We start from the raw sequence: 15,543 nt of genomic DNA on the forward strand, positions 1-15,543 counted from the left end.
TCTTCTGTCTTTTCCTCTTGTGGCTGCTCTCTTTAAATGTCGGGCATAAGGACGTCACGCCAGACATTCAGTGTGAAGGTAGGATACCACACAGACTTCAGATAAGTATTGTTTTTAATTTTTTCTTTTTTTTTTCCTGGGCCCTGGCGGGGCCCTAAAAAAATGTGTTTGGGCTGCATGCGGTCCACAAGTTCGACACCCCTGATTTACAACTTTCTGCATCATTAGCAGAGTACCTATTGCCATGGCTGCTTTGTATTAGGGCAGTGATGGGCAAACTTTTTCAGGAGCGGCCAAATAAAAAAGAAAAACTTTAGGCGGGCCAATATAATTTATTAAAAAACTCAAATATCGAAATATATAATATACATTTTTTGAATGGGACGGGTGTTATATAGCAGTGTTACCTCTAAGTGCAGCGATCGTACAGACACAGCACTTATTTCAGCAGGTTGTTGCAGATCAGTCTTTCTAGTGAGCCACTAACTGACAACACAGCAGCCAATCGAAATGCGCCTTAGTATATGGCCCATCCCATCTCTTCTCACATGACCATGACTTTCAGCCATTAGGGGGCGGGCAGGTGTTTGACAAAGTGTCCTGTTAGGAAGGAGGATGAAGTGTAATGGAGGAAATAGCTGGGAAGTCATAAAAATGAAGGTTCTGACACACAGGGTCGGCCCTAATAATTTTATGCATATTTTAATGAAATTTTTTAAAAATATTGGCGGGCCGGATAGAACCTCTAAGTGGGCCGGATCTGGCCCGCGGGCCGTAGTTTGCCCATCACTGTATTAGGGTGTCCACCGTATGTTTTGCTAATCTTTTTCAAGGAATGGATTGGATTTATTATATATTATACATGTGGATCTGTGCAACAACCTTGAGCAAAAAGACATGAATAATTCTGAGAACTACTTTATTCTCAAATATATTTAAGAATGGTTCTTCTGTCAGTCACAGTTCCTAAAGCTCCGATACTCTCCATGCTAAAGTGTGCAACCAAGTCGTCTACCTTCAGTGTGAGCAATTGAAAGAAATCTCCTGCAAAGGCTTAGAGGGTTAACTTGTAAGAACTTCTGAGATCATTTTTATGTCCCAAGACTGGTAAAGGTTAAAGCAAGACAAGTCTTCCCTCTTCACTGCTTGTATAAATCTTACTACATATTCAGTGGGAGGTCAGGCCTTATATACATATCAGTTTGTCTCCTTTTCCTGTCCTGACCCTGGATGAGTGTGGATTAATACTTTGGTGTGTGCGGTCATTGAGAAGGAGATATAAAATGAAGTATTCTAGTGAACACAATAGGGATAGTTGGCCGTTACAGAGTTGCAGAACTTACCATTTAGTAGCATCCAATCTCCCTTTATCTTCTCCTAGAGCCTTCTATAAGTGTCCTCATGGTAAGGCAAAAGTAGGACATTTCTGACAACATTTAAGGTCTAAGTGCTTTAAATGGGAGGTACAACTACACAAATCTGCTATCGGATAATCTGAATTAGACAAATAAGTCACTGGCATTTGTAGTAAGAGAAATTTATTCTTCATTTTATGCAAAAGAGGTTCAACTATAAAGACTCTGGGCATCACTTGTGTTTATTGTCACTGGTATTCTTATAAATGTAATAGCAGATTATACTTTTACAGTTTATACCTTCTCTGACACAGTCAGTGCGACAGCAAAAAATGGTGAGGGGTGATCACTTAATCTGCCCCATCATCTGTTTATGTTCTCTAGCTTCATATCACATTGCGGTGAATTTTATATACAGTGATTAAAACACAAAAACTATGTAAGCACTTTTTATTTCAAATATTTGGGATGACAGTTCATGTTAATACAGGCTACGAGAGAACCACTACAGAACAGGAAAAACATTTTGCTTGTAATTTTAAATCAATATAGTCTATGAATGTATTTATTTTTTTGACGCATACAAATATGCTTTAGTTTAACCAATATAGCATGTATGGGAGCATTGATTTTAAACTCAAAATGCTAAATCTGAAATGTGTCATATATATATATATATATATATATATATATATATATATATATATATATATATATATATATATATATATATATATATATATATATATATTACACATATACACACACACACAAATAGGCTAATACGATGCTAATTCCAACCTCAAATTAATTTGTTTTTACATAGTAATAGGGAATAAAGCAATCCTTTTCCTGTGGGTTATACGGTGTAGGTCTCAAACAAATGCTCGGTAGAGCTGGATTGTCCAATTTAGTTAACATACTTCAGATGTGCTGTTCCGACATGAGGTGCCCATGTTCCTGACCAGATCTAAAAGGACAGGAAAAAAAATGTAATCAAATTGCAGTAAACAGAGGGACCAAGTACTAAATCTTTGGATACCAAGAGCGTCTAAGTCAAGGTAAGAGCCAGTATTCGCTGGCATAGGGCTCAGAACTAGCAACCACTACTGATCCAGAGGAAAAGGTGCCCTGGCTGCAACCCCATATGCAACATGTGTACTTGTCAGCACCTCCACTGTCATACACCCATAATCTGGTACCTGGGTCCTTATCCCCCTCCTTTCAGATTGGAGAAAAAAAGAGCACATTGGGCAGGCACCATATTATATCCTCCACATGAGAGTATTGAAGTTCCATGCTCATTCAGAACAGAAGTGCTTACATGGAACCTTCATACATTCACATGGAGGTTCTAGCATAAATGGACAATGCCCGGAAAAATCATTCAGTAATGCATCTGGGTGAAAACGTGTGTCAGGGGTCTCTGAATAAGGAGGAGGAGGAAGAACATTACGTTCAATGGACCTTTCTTTGAAAGGTCTAAAGACCATTCTTTATAGCCTCTGCTTGGCAAGAAATAGGTTACAGGCCCAGGGACCTCTGGCTATACTGCTGCCAGTATTTAAAAAGTATGCTATTCAAGCAGTGGTTTAGGTATAGCATCTGGGCTCAGAAAGAGCAACCCCCATCCCATCCCACCCCACCCCACTGAAATGTGACTTTTGCTCCTACCCACTCAGCAGAAGTGTCAATGTGGGCTGGGTTTCGGTATTACTGTCTGCATTCTAACTGTGAAAGGAGAGTCACAGAGAAAAAAAAAGAAGGATGTCATTATCGAAGATATATGCATTGCCATAATGTGCTTCAAGTTAACACTAGAACTCCCTTGTAGCTGTTTGCTGTATACACTTCTATTATGCTCCAAATTCCATTATTAATGCAGCTGCCAAAATAACAATAGGGTGGTTTGTGTAGAGTTGGAGAGGTTGAATTGGATACCATTTTTATTTTTTGTTTTATCATGATCATAAATATCGCGGCTATTGTTCCAATATGCAGGACATACAACATGAAGATATAATGATTTGAATTATGCAATATCGCCACTTATAAAGGTTACTTAAAAAATAACTTTTTGCCATTTTTTTTTTTTTGGGTAAATCCTATGTTTATATTCAACCTTTGAACATCCATATAATCAAACAGCAAATATTTTTTTTTTCTTATTTTACTCACAGGCAATAGCAAATCTCAGAGTTGCTTTTTATGTGCTTTTTTTTTTTTAATGGATGTACTGTATGGCTGTTTAATAATATAGTGATGTAGATGATTTTATTCAAAGGACCATCAGATGTTTAGTTTAGTTCCTATGTATGCCCCTGTATTCAAAAGACAGCAACACGGACATCTAAAGAATTATTGAGAACCTACAAGCTATAAGAAAAGGCAGAAAGAAAAGAAAAGAAAAAAAAAAAAGAAAAGAAAAAATGGTAGAATTAAAGGAGTTATCAGGGACTGGAAAGTTGGATATCATGTTAATTATGGTTATGAGATGGCAGGTCTGTGGATAAATAAATTGATAGAGAACACCTTATTTTATACTCCGCAGATCTCCACATGTACATGTTAACAGTAAAAGCCTAGCCCTTCAAAGTATAACATTATTTAAGTAAATTTGCAAAATAATGATAAGAATATTTCTCTCCTCCATAACCAAAGCAGTATTGTGTTTTCTTTGTTCCATTACTAACAACTGTATAGTATCTATTTTACTAAATAAAACTTTCAGGACATTTGGTAGCATACTGCAATAAATAACAGTCACACTATTGGCTGACAGCTTGGCAGCCCTGTTCTGCATAAAAGCTCTGTATGGATTAAAACACACACGCAGGGCCAGACATGTCAAAGTAGCTGGAATGCTTAGCTTTTTTGAGCTTTATAAGAGACTGCAATGGGGAAGGGATACTTTACATTTTTCATTCTTCTTCTTAAATTAGAAGATATCTTGAATAGTCACATGGGTCCATTTATAACCAGCACAAACAGATTGTGTGTGAACAGGATCTAACAGAAATGAATAGAGATGCTTCTATTACATCCTCTTTATATAAAAGATCGGACACAGGCCTGCCCTTGCAGTGTCTGCTGTCAAGATGCCAGGGACCTAATGAAACTATTGCTGATACCCACAGTTCTTTGAAGAGTTCAAACAGTATTTTGATGCATGTTGTTTATTGATGTTCACTGACCTCCATGTTTTAGCAAAACCGCCCTTGCGTGTTTTTGGTTTTGTATTTTTTAGAAAAATTTCTAAAATATCATAAAATAACATAATTTTGCTCTTTTTATATTCCTACATTGTTATGAACCTCAATAACACTAATTAATTTCAAGTCAATTTTGATCACCTCACAGGTCACAATATTATTGTCATATACTTTCGGACAAAGAGTGCAGCGAGCTGGCTGGATGCTAAGCGACAGAGCAACAGCAAAAACACATGGCAGTTCATAGCACATCTAGGAAACATTGCCTCCCACCCACCCATATGTAAGATATTGAAAAGGACATGTGTACAGTTTAACAAACCAAGCATTCCAGCAACGAGGATTGCCACTCTTGTGGCTGAAGTGCTTGGCTTGTTTGGGCACCCACAAAACAAGCCAACAATGGGCTTAAGCACCTAACAGTGCTGTGAATGAACTCTACAGTGGCAAGATGCTATTGTCATTCTCATCAGTGTGTACATCATCCTCACACAATATTAATTCATCCCCGCCTGAATCCACCATTACAGAAGTCTCTGAACTTTGATGTAATTGGCAGTAAAGGCCTTCCTCGTTGAATTTGTAGTTCATTTTGAGGAAAATCTTTTCCACATCTTTAGGAAGCAGCCTCCTACGCCGATCACTGACAGGGTTCCCTGGCTGTGCTGAAAACTCCTGAGTACACAATGGAGGGTGGACAGCTTAGGTATGGCAGCTTAGGTATTGCAAAGCGAGTTTGTATACGGGTCTCCAAATTGCAGTATGTAAAGGGACTGTCTAACATGTCTATTTCAATGCTGTTGTTAAAATAATCTTCCTCCATCCTTTGGATGTTAATAATAGGATCTGTTATTATTCTTATTTATTTTTCAGCACTGAACACTGCCACCTTTCGTTTCTGTATGAGCTATGGCACAGTACAATGTCACTGGAAACTTTCAAAAACACTGCCACCCTTCTTCTTTCTCTAATGATGCTGCCCAACTACACTGGAGACTACGAAGAACACGGCTACCCCTTCTGTGTCTCTCTGTGAAATGGAGCCGGATCTCCGTGGAGGGCGGTATTTATAGAATCCAAAACTCAAGAGATCCGACGCCGTAACAAGGACATTTTGTCTTGTTTTCAGTTCCAAGGACGCGCAAAAGTACTGAGCCGGCTCGGTACTCTGCTCTCCGATGTTTGAGTGGGCTCGGTTTTCTGAAAACCGAGCCCAAGCATCTCTAGTTGTATTTAGTCATTAACATACACTACATGGCCAATGTATGTGGATATCAGAGTAGAGTATCACATCTCATTCTGAAGGCCTTTCAGTTCTTCCCTCGCTGCTATAATAGCCTCCAATCTTCTGGGAAGGCTTTCTAACAGATTTAACATGATTGCAGGGATTCAGTCACGAGAGCATTAGGGAGGTCAGGCACTGATACCAGTCTATAAAAAGTGTGGCTCGATGTCAGCATTCCAATTCCTCCGGATGGAGTTAAGGTCAGGGCTCTGTGCAGGACAATCCAGTTCTTCAAAACCAAACTCTGGAAAACATATTTTGATGGACCTTGCTTTGTGCACAGGGGTATTGTCATGATGAAACAGAAAAGGGCCTTCCCAAACTGTTGCCATAAAGTTGGAAACACACAATTTTCTAGAAAATCATTGAATGCAGTAGCATTAAGATTTCCTTTCACTGGACCAAAGGGGCTCAGCCAGCAGTTTTTACCAAGGCATGCATGTGAACTAAATATAGTACACCATCCAGCATATAATTCACATATGGCAGGACTGACATGCCTAACCTGGTTAATCATCAGTCCTAGTTGCACCGACATGAATAGCAATGGTGTGCAGTGCAGTCCACTGAAAGCTCAGGAGCAGTAGTTCTGACCATGACTTTGAATTTTTTTCCCAATCTAAAATTACATTGTGTAAACTGTTCCCATCAGTTTCACCGTTTATATACTAATTCCCAAATACTGAAGATTGGATAAACAGGCATCACACCTAATGACAAAGTCCAAACGTACATTCAGGGTGCAAGACAAGCAAAGGGAATGGAAGATTCTGCAAACACTACAATATATACACTTTTCACATTAAAAGCTCACAATCGGGCCACCCAGTCATAACCAATTTTCTATGTAAATCTAATCACTAAACATATTGAGCAATATTCACAAAAGTGGATGCAATGTTTTAACTAGCTATTTTTTCCTCCTCAAATTAGCAACAATTCATTGTCAAATAAATATAGCTATTTTCTATTCTGTGATTTATTTTAAAAAATAGTCCCTCGAATTTTAAACACAAAAACAACCCATTTTCATGAATATAGCTTTTAAGATTAATGCTGAAATCCTTAAGAATCAGGATTCTACTGACGCCACAATATTATAATACGAACTGGAGCCAAAATATTTTGTTCAGTACAAACAGGTATATACTACTTCTTCAGCAGTCCTCCATGCAACAGTTATTAATTTAATCAGTGTCTGTGTTCCACGTCTCATGCAGCTATAAAAATTTGGGTTCATACCTACTGAAAAACCCAACACATAATGCAAGAACGCAAAAAAAGTTGCAACACAGCGGATTTATTGTAATAAAATTATTGCTACTCAGCGAATTAAAAAGCATATCACAGTATTATATCCCAGACAGACTGAGTAGGATGTTTCCAAATAGAGATCCCAGATTTTGGGGAAAATGTTTCCACACGAGTAACTGTGGTACTCTACTTCACATTTGGTGGTCCTGCCCAATGAATACTCACTATTGGAGCATGGAACATAGTATTTTTAACGCTACGTAGGAAGCGGGGTTATAAAAGACTATGGATATTCCCTCTGTTCTACCTCCTCAAAATAACACTATTACACTCTATAAAATTAGACTTGTGTTTTGTTAGCTACTAAAAGGTGTTTTAGCCAGGAATTGAAAGACCATATTTCTTCCTGATTGTAGGCACTCAAAAACTTACAAATAGCTGCACATAGAGATAAAAAAAATATATAATACCCACATGATGAGGCAGAGGAGTTCAGAAAGACCTGGCCTCATGGTTATTTAGATATCCAACCCCAACCCCACACCCCATAAGTGCATATCCCTTGGCTGGAGCAGCACAATGAGTCCAAAGGCGAAAATATATCTGAAAAGAGCTCTGAATAGCAGATGCCAAGATCAAGCAAGATGACAGCAGAGAGCCAGTCAATGCTGGAATCAAGAGAGAAGAGAGCGGGTGTGTGTATTGAGGATGACGGCAGCCAGGCAAACAAGAAGACACCTGGCTCAAGCTGAAAAGGCTGCTGGACGCCATACACAGGAAAATCAGTAAGGAGGAAGGCACGGAGCTATCATGGTTCCCCCTGCTGCTGACAAAAGTTGCCAGAAAACAAGTAAGGCCTTTGGGCACTATTTTTCCTACTCCTCTCGCTTGATTCGGGCACAAGGTCTGTGGTCACATTTTCAGGCACTAGGCATAGTTAGAGTAGCACAAGTCCAGAACCTACTAGGCTTACAGCTTAGCTGGGGCACATGGTTCAGGCCTAGGAGTCTGTGGGCTCGGTGTATCTAGGCTCACAGCTTGGAGGAAGTCTAAATTTCCAATGCATTGTTTGTGGGCACTTAAACTGTTCAGTTCAGAGTATGCGTCAGGCACTAGGCCTGCCAGCAGATAGATCAGTCCCAGCTCAGAAAACACACGTCTGGTCTATCACTGCCATCATGGACCCCATTTTCCTGCCTAATTCTCCAGTGGCCATTTTGCTGGTGGTTGCAGATTTTCCTTCAGTAACCTGTGTTTTTACACCCTGTGGCCAGGCCCACATTAAGGTAGACCATGGGTGGTTCCTATTGGATTTTGTGATCATGTTATTGTTCTATGTTGAAGTGTATTTATTGCATGTTTATTGTTGTGTACGGTATGCTGCTGTTCTCCCCTATCCACTCCACTGTGCATTACAGTGAATAGGGTTTGCTCAGGGATAGAGCAATACACCTAGTCTGCTGCAGTGTTACCCATGGACCCAGTGCATTGGTTATTGCCTTGTTGTTGTAATTGGACTAGAGTGGGTGGGATACACTATCTGGAAATAAGAGTGAGTCAGATATGTGGGGAGGGGTGTGTTCTGTTTGCACCCACAGCCGCTGAGAAAAAGATTACACAGCAATAAAAACTAGATGTTTCAGGTGAGTGGTCACTGCTTTTGTTGTATATTTGTCCTTGTGTGTTCTGTGCTTGTTGCTTGCAGTGCATTAGTGACTGGCATTACGGGTAAGTGGACTCAAGTACGGGAAGGCTGTGAGAAATCCCTACAAGGACAATTGGTACAAGACTTTAAGGATAATTGATACACCCCACATAGAGCAGCACTGTAGTTACATTCTTCACCCCCTGTATTCCGGTATAAAGGCAATGGTAAGTAATCTAATATAGTCTGGCTCTTGATAGCTTTTTAGTTTTGACGCACCAGTTTAAGTAGATACTGAGAAGCACCTATTTTAGACAAGCATACAATGGAAATTATAGGACAAGAGCGCTTTGCCGCTCCATGTTCTTTAAAAATAGTGTTTCTGGTATCCATTAAAGGTAACTTTAAGATCTCTCAGTCAGCGCCAGGCATTGTCCATTTATACACTTAAGCACAGAAAGAATAGCGTGTATCTCTCGCATATATATATATATATATATATATATATATATATATATATATATATATATATATATACATATATACATATATACACACACACATACATGCACACACACATACATGCACACACACACATATATACATATTCACACGTAAGCCATTATACAATTCATAGTACCTTATGTGCATCAGTACATTCTGCTGAATTGGGTACAACTTTAACCAGTGGACTCCACGTTGCATCATGTGTGTGCAGGCCATTAAATACTGGAGCTCCTGGAATTTCAGCCAATTGTTGATGTGAAGTTAGCATTTTACCACCATGCATAGAAAGTGGGACACCCTGAAAAAAAGAAACATTTTAACTCCGTAATATATGCATTTTAATTGCCACAATCCTGCATGGACCTTTTATTATTTTCTTTAATCTATATTGTTCACAAGCCAGTAATAAGGGTCATACACAACTTTGTAAGTGAATCATCCAGCATTAAAAGCTGCAATGCCAATTTTCTTCAAACAAAAGGTTAGAGATGAACAGTTTACCAAGTGTGGCTATCTTAGCAGGCACAGTCCCACACATGATGTAGTGAGTAGAGACTTTGAAACACCCCTCTTCTCCGCATGCTTTCACAGTACACTTTACAAATCTAAACGCATGGCATAGGTTAATGGGCTACTTCCAAAAAAATAAATAAAAAAAAAATTATTATTATTATTATTATTATTAAGAATAAATAATTATTTAAAAATTACTCTACTGTGGTTTCCCCTATCTATATAAAAATCTAAATAAATTAAAACCCAAGATAGACTACACTTCAATGTTCTTGGTCGTTCACCGTTATCCTGATCCAAACCTTTGACGGAGCATACTAATTCATACAAAAGCAATTCTGCTTTAAAAATTTTTACGAGTTCCTACAAATCAAAATTATTAGAAATTTATGTATTCGAAGCAATGCAGAGAACCATCAGTAAATTGTAATGAGCTCTAATCTCAAAACTGTATTTTCTTAACTAGAATTGGAAATGCAGATGTGAGGTACAGCCAGGGCTGGATTAAGGGAATGGAGGCCCCTGGGCTAAAGAAGCCCCCATTCCCCCTTGAGGCCCCCCCTGTTAGCCTCCTCCCGCCCCCCAAGTGCTTACCTTCTCCTGTCACTGTTGTCCTTCCGTGGCTTGCTGTAAGCTCCTTACTGAGGAGATCTTGTGACACTCTCAGGAGATATCCGCAGTATGGAGATTACTGAGCGCTGCGGAAGGACAACAATGACAGGCTCAGCAGCACTGATCGGGCCAGGGGCGCCCCCGCCTCGATCAATAATACTGCTGAGCTCTGTCAAGGGCCCCCTGGATGCCCGAGGCCCCTGGGCTGTAGCCCAGTTAGACCTCGGGTTACTCCGGCCCTGGGAACAGCTGTAGGATATCCGCAGCTGAATCAACCTTAGGAGACGGGCCTGGCGCTTGCTTGACATTCTTTGGCGCCCTGAAGCTTTCTTCACAACTATTGCACCTCTCTCCTTGATGTTCTTGATCCGATAAATGGTTGATTTAGGTGCAATCTTACTAGCAGCAATATCCTTGCCCGTGAAGCCCTTTTTTGTACAAAACAATAATGACTGCACCTGTTTCCTTGCAGGTAACCATGGTTAACAGAGGAAGAACAATGATTTCAAACACCATCCTCCTTTTAAAGCTCCCAGTCTGTTATTCTAACTCAATCAGCATGACAGAGTGATCTCCAGCCTTGTCCTCATCAACACTCTCACCTGTGTTAACGAGAGAATCACTGACCTGATGTCAGCTGGTCCTTTTGTGACAGAGCTGAAATGCAGTGGGGAAATGTTATTTTTGGGATAAAGTTCATTGTCATGGAAAAGAGGGACTTTGAATTTAATTGCAATTCATATGATCACTCTTCATGACATTCTGGAGTATATGCAAACTGCCATCATAAAAACGGAGGCAGCAGACTAAATATGTGTGTCATTCTTAAAACTTTTGGCCATGACTTTTGGCTTATTTTCTACATAATCTCCTTACTCTGTTAATATGTTAATTTTATACAGGCATAGCGAAACAAATATGTATTTTCCGTTTCTTTGTGTGCTTTGATGTGTGACAATTTTTAATGCTTTTTTTCCTGTAACTGAATATACAAAATATCAAACACTTACTTTGGGAAAATCGAGAACAGTGCTCGACATTGGTTGATGAAATAAATTGGAAGGGTTCAAAATGCCAGATTCGTCTCTTTCCATATGCTGGTGTTGTGAAAACACAGTGTTGTCTGCTAGAGGCTGATGCATAGCATGGCTACTGATGACTGGCTGAGACCAACTAGGAAACCCATCTGCATGAAAAGGCCAAAAAATTATTATGTTGAGTCTTTAATGAGTAAAATGCGCTAAAAAAACCCAAACCAAATTAGATAGTTACTAGAATTGCAAGCTGCATTTTTGGAATGATTTGATAGTAACCTTAACTACTAAGAATCATGTCACATGCTGAAAATGCTTTTCATTGCCCCCCAAAAAAGAAAACAAAATGCAGCATTTAATCTCAGCAGGTTTCCTGCCTGTTTATGTACAGTCATAATTGTGGTGACTGCATTCCATACCTCATACCTCAACCCCTTTATTTCTGACTCATGCTCCCTTCTATCTGTTGGGGTCCCCCAAGCCTCTTTTTTAGGAATTCTCCTTTTCTCTCTTTCCACCACTTCTCTCGTTACTATCCCTCTCCTCGTCGCCCTCACGGACGACATCACCACTCTCTCCCCTGTTCCCCTTTGAACTTTGTATATGTGAAGTGAAACTGAGGCGATGTCTCCAAGGCAGTCTTTGTGCCTTCTCCTTCAAAACATTGCCAGAATATGCCCCTTTCTCACTCAAGATGGAACCTAAACCCGTGTCCATTCTCTTAAAATCTACAGCCTTGAATACTGCAACCTCCTCCTAGATGGCTATCCCTCTCACATGCCTTTAACCTTTAAAATCCATCCTGAATACATTGATGAGGTTTATCTTCCTCTCCAGCTGCATCAATCTGCAAAACTCTTCACAGGCACACCATTCCTTTCAGAATGCAATTCAAGGAGCTCATTATCACCTACAAAGCCCTCATCAGAGATTCCCGTTCACACATCTCTACCTCATCACTTGATAAACCCCAGCTCAACGTCTATTTGCTTTATACCTCTCCTCCTTTACAATAATCACCTTGCACTCCCACCTCCAGGACTTCTCCCATGTTACTCCCCACTTGTGAAACGCCTTGCCACACTTGACCAGACTCTCCCTCAACCTCCAATTTTTCAAGCACCCTCTGAAAATTCACCTCTTCATTATAGCCTACCCTAACCCATCCCCCTAGATCAGGGGTGTCCAACCTTTTAGCTTCCCTGGGTCACATTGGAAGACGACGAGTTGGTTTGGGCCGCACAAAGATACACTAACAATAACGATAGCTGATCATCCAAAAAAACCATAGAAAACATAGTTAACATATATATATATATATATATATCTCTATATCTATATCACATCACTTTTTTTTTTTTTAAATCCCCCTATACTTACCTTTCAATCGCCCTGTTCAAAAAATCCTCTCTAGTTATTATACTATAATCACTTTTTGTATTGTTTCAATGGAATATCAATAAAGTGCATTTAAGCCAGGCATTGTATATCAGGGTGCCCTGACCAGGCCTGTGGTACCTGACTTATACATCACTGTGACCCCAAATTGTGACCTGTTTTGCTAATTACACCACTATGTTAGTTAAGGAATAACAACTTCTAATGGGCCAAGAGAATAATATATAATGCCCCATTAGTATTACAAGTAGAAGTATGTAGCAGGGAGATAAGGTCCATGATGCTCCAGGACAAGATGACTTTTATTCACTGGTCAGCGTCCCTTGAAATAATAAAAAAAATCCCCTGTCCTCTTCTCTTTTCTCCAATTCTGTGCTGCTGATTGTTCTTCTCACGCGGGTGACTCCTCAGTGCTGCGCTCCGCAATGGATATTGGGCATGACATCACGTCAGACATTCACTGCGAGCACCGCACGGAGGAGGAGACAAGGGAGGGAGCCGGAGTACCAGCTGACGTGACGGTGTGACCGCAAGGTAAGTATTTTCTTTTCTTTTTTTTGCAGGATTTTTTTTTTCCATTAACAGTGCTGCAACCTTTCCACAACCAAAACTCCTTCTGGGCCACATTTACAGGCGTGCTGGGCGGCATGCGTCCCGCGGGCCGCAGGTTGGACAACCCTGCCCTAGATACTCTCTCTACATGTTCTGAAACACGCACATGTGCTCCAATGCCGGTTTTAAAGCGCCAATACTCGAACCCCACGCCTGTATAATGGAATATAGGCGTGGGGTCCGGGTATTGGCGCTTTAAAACCGGCATTTTCACTCTGCCCATACTAAATGACGGAATTTCACACTGTAGCTGTTTAACACATTCGTATGGTACAGTAGGCGTGAATTTCAAGCGCCGGACAAAGTCTATGTCTGAAATATGGCAACTAGTTATTTGATTAGTGTAGGGCTTATAGGCATCGTTATTTCAAAGTCGTTTACAAGCTTGTCGGATTTAATGTGGCCGTGGTAATGAGTACCACCGTCTACAAAATAGTTTTGTTGACATGAAGAGGTATGTAATGACTACAAGACCCAAATAGTTTCCATGAACACGTAACTGCTGGGTGGATGCAATTGAATATATATTGCATGACACACTGTACATAGATAAAGAATCACCCCCACAACATGGCTTGCCCTCCCACTCAGTTCACCTTAGAATGTCCTAGGCATCAAAACCCAACTGTTATGATATTTGGGAAAGAGTTTGGATTAACAGCAATATATAAATTATTTCCTTGCTGCACGATTAAGCTGACAAAATTTTGACCACTTGGTTGCTATAAGATTTTCATTTCAATATCATTAGTATTTTTGATGGTACTGATGAGGCTCCTGCAATCGAAATTTGAAATTATTATTTTTTTTTTTAAACCAGATTCTCAAAGAATTATTGTTTCTGCATGGTGAAAAGCAATGATCTTGGTCTCTGTGCTGTGTAAGATCACTGTGTTCTAAGGTTTCCAGTGTACTTCCTACACACTTTCTAGCCATATTGTGATACAATGTTTGCTGTGTGATTTAACTCACCAGCTATGAAATAAAGACAAATGTGAAGCATCTGCTCACTAATCCCCACTAATATGGTTTGGTGTAATCAGAGATACTGTTCACAGGTTTTCTTATGATACTGTTAGTGTTGGCTATGAATGAATAAATTCTGAGTGGTGGAGTGAGTGGAGTCAAATGTTGCTAGTTATTCAATGGTCAGAGCAATTTGCTCCGGATCAGTGTAAGATAAGCTATAGAAGCAAGCTGCAAAACTTAAGAGCAAGAATTAATTTAAAGATTTAATGTATTTTCCCATTAAACAAAATGGCAAAATATTGGGTACAAGCAAGGAAATAAGATAAGATAATAAAGCCTAAGGAAGGGGGAAGTCACACAGGCAGCAAACAATCACCGAGCACAATTCGACTGACAGTATAAAAATTATCCACTTAATATATAATCACATATATATTGTATGTTCAAGACAATATCTTGACACATGAGAACCATAATGAAAAGGTTATGTAACGTTCACCCTTTATTGTGTAAAGGAAATCCATAAGTGCAAAGCTATTCATCAGAGGATACGGTATATGATTAAGGAATAAACAAACAATTCCATATATCAATTTTGGACAACTACACTAGACTCACTAAACCACACTAGACCACCAGTATTAAAGTATTACAAGATTGCCTCCATTTACATGTCTTAAGAGACCTTTAAAAATAAATAAATAATACCTAAATAAGGCATGCCCAAAACTCATACTAAAAGGGCTTATGGGTGAAAGCACATGACTTTATGCAGAATTCCTATTACTTTTACCCAGATGGCCTGAATTAAGAGGCAACCTGGGTAAATATCGTGTAAAAGTTGATGGGACTTGTACCAAATAAATCTTATATGCATTCGCTCTAAGAACTCTGATGACAGTCACCAAGTTATAGATTCAAATAAACCAGAATCTGGTAAAAAACATAGACAAGGTCACTAGATTATGGCGATCACGGAAAACAGTATAACATCCACAATGAGAGCCTGACTGGAGAATTTGATTTAAATTCAGCTGTCACCCTGGCTGCAGACACCAAAATCTAGATTTAAACTCAACTGAGCAGTTGAGTGATAAAAGATAAAAAGAAATTAGTATACAGTGCTGGGTAACACTAAGTTTGCAAT

General features: G+C 39.5%; 1 protein-coding gene across 2 annotated transcripts in view; it reads right to left on the reverse strand.

The window, feature by feature from the left end:
* Positions 1 to 2,112: 2,112 nt before the first annotated feature.
* ANKHD1 (ankyrin repeat and KH domain containing 1) overlaps positions 2,113 to 15,543 on the reverse strand; it is a 195,995-nt gene continuing 182,564 nt past the window's right edge. For both annotated transcript variants that reach the window (XM_075209750.1, XM_075209749.1), the window contains 3 exons: positions 11,394 to 11,569; positions 9,392 to 9,556; positions 2,113 to 2,325 (listed from right to left, as the gene is read on the reverse strand). In XM_075209750.1, the coding sequence (XP_075065851.1) occupies positions 2,266 to 2,325; positions 9,392 to 9,556; positions 11,394 to 11,569 (401 nt within the window). In that variant the 3' untranslated portion in view covers positions 2,113 to 2,265. The remainder of the gene's footprint in view (positions 2,326 to 9,391; positions 9,557 to 11,393; positions 11,570 to 15,543) is intronic.

The sequence above is a fragment of the Mixophyes fleayi genome, chromosome 4 (genome assembly GCF_038048845.1).
Source record: "Mixophyes fleayi isolate aMixFle1 chromosome 4, aMixFle1.hap1, whole genome shotgun sequence".
NCBI lineage: Eukaryota > Metazoa > Chordata > Amphibia > Anura > Limnodynastidae > Mixophyes > Mixophyes fleayi.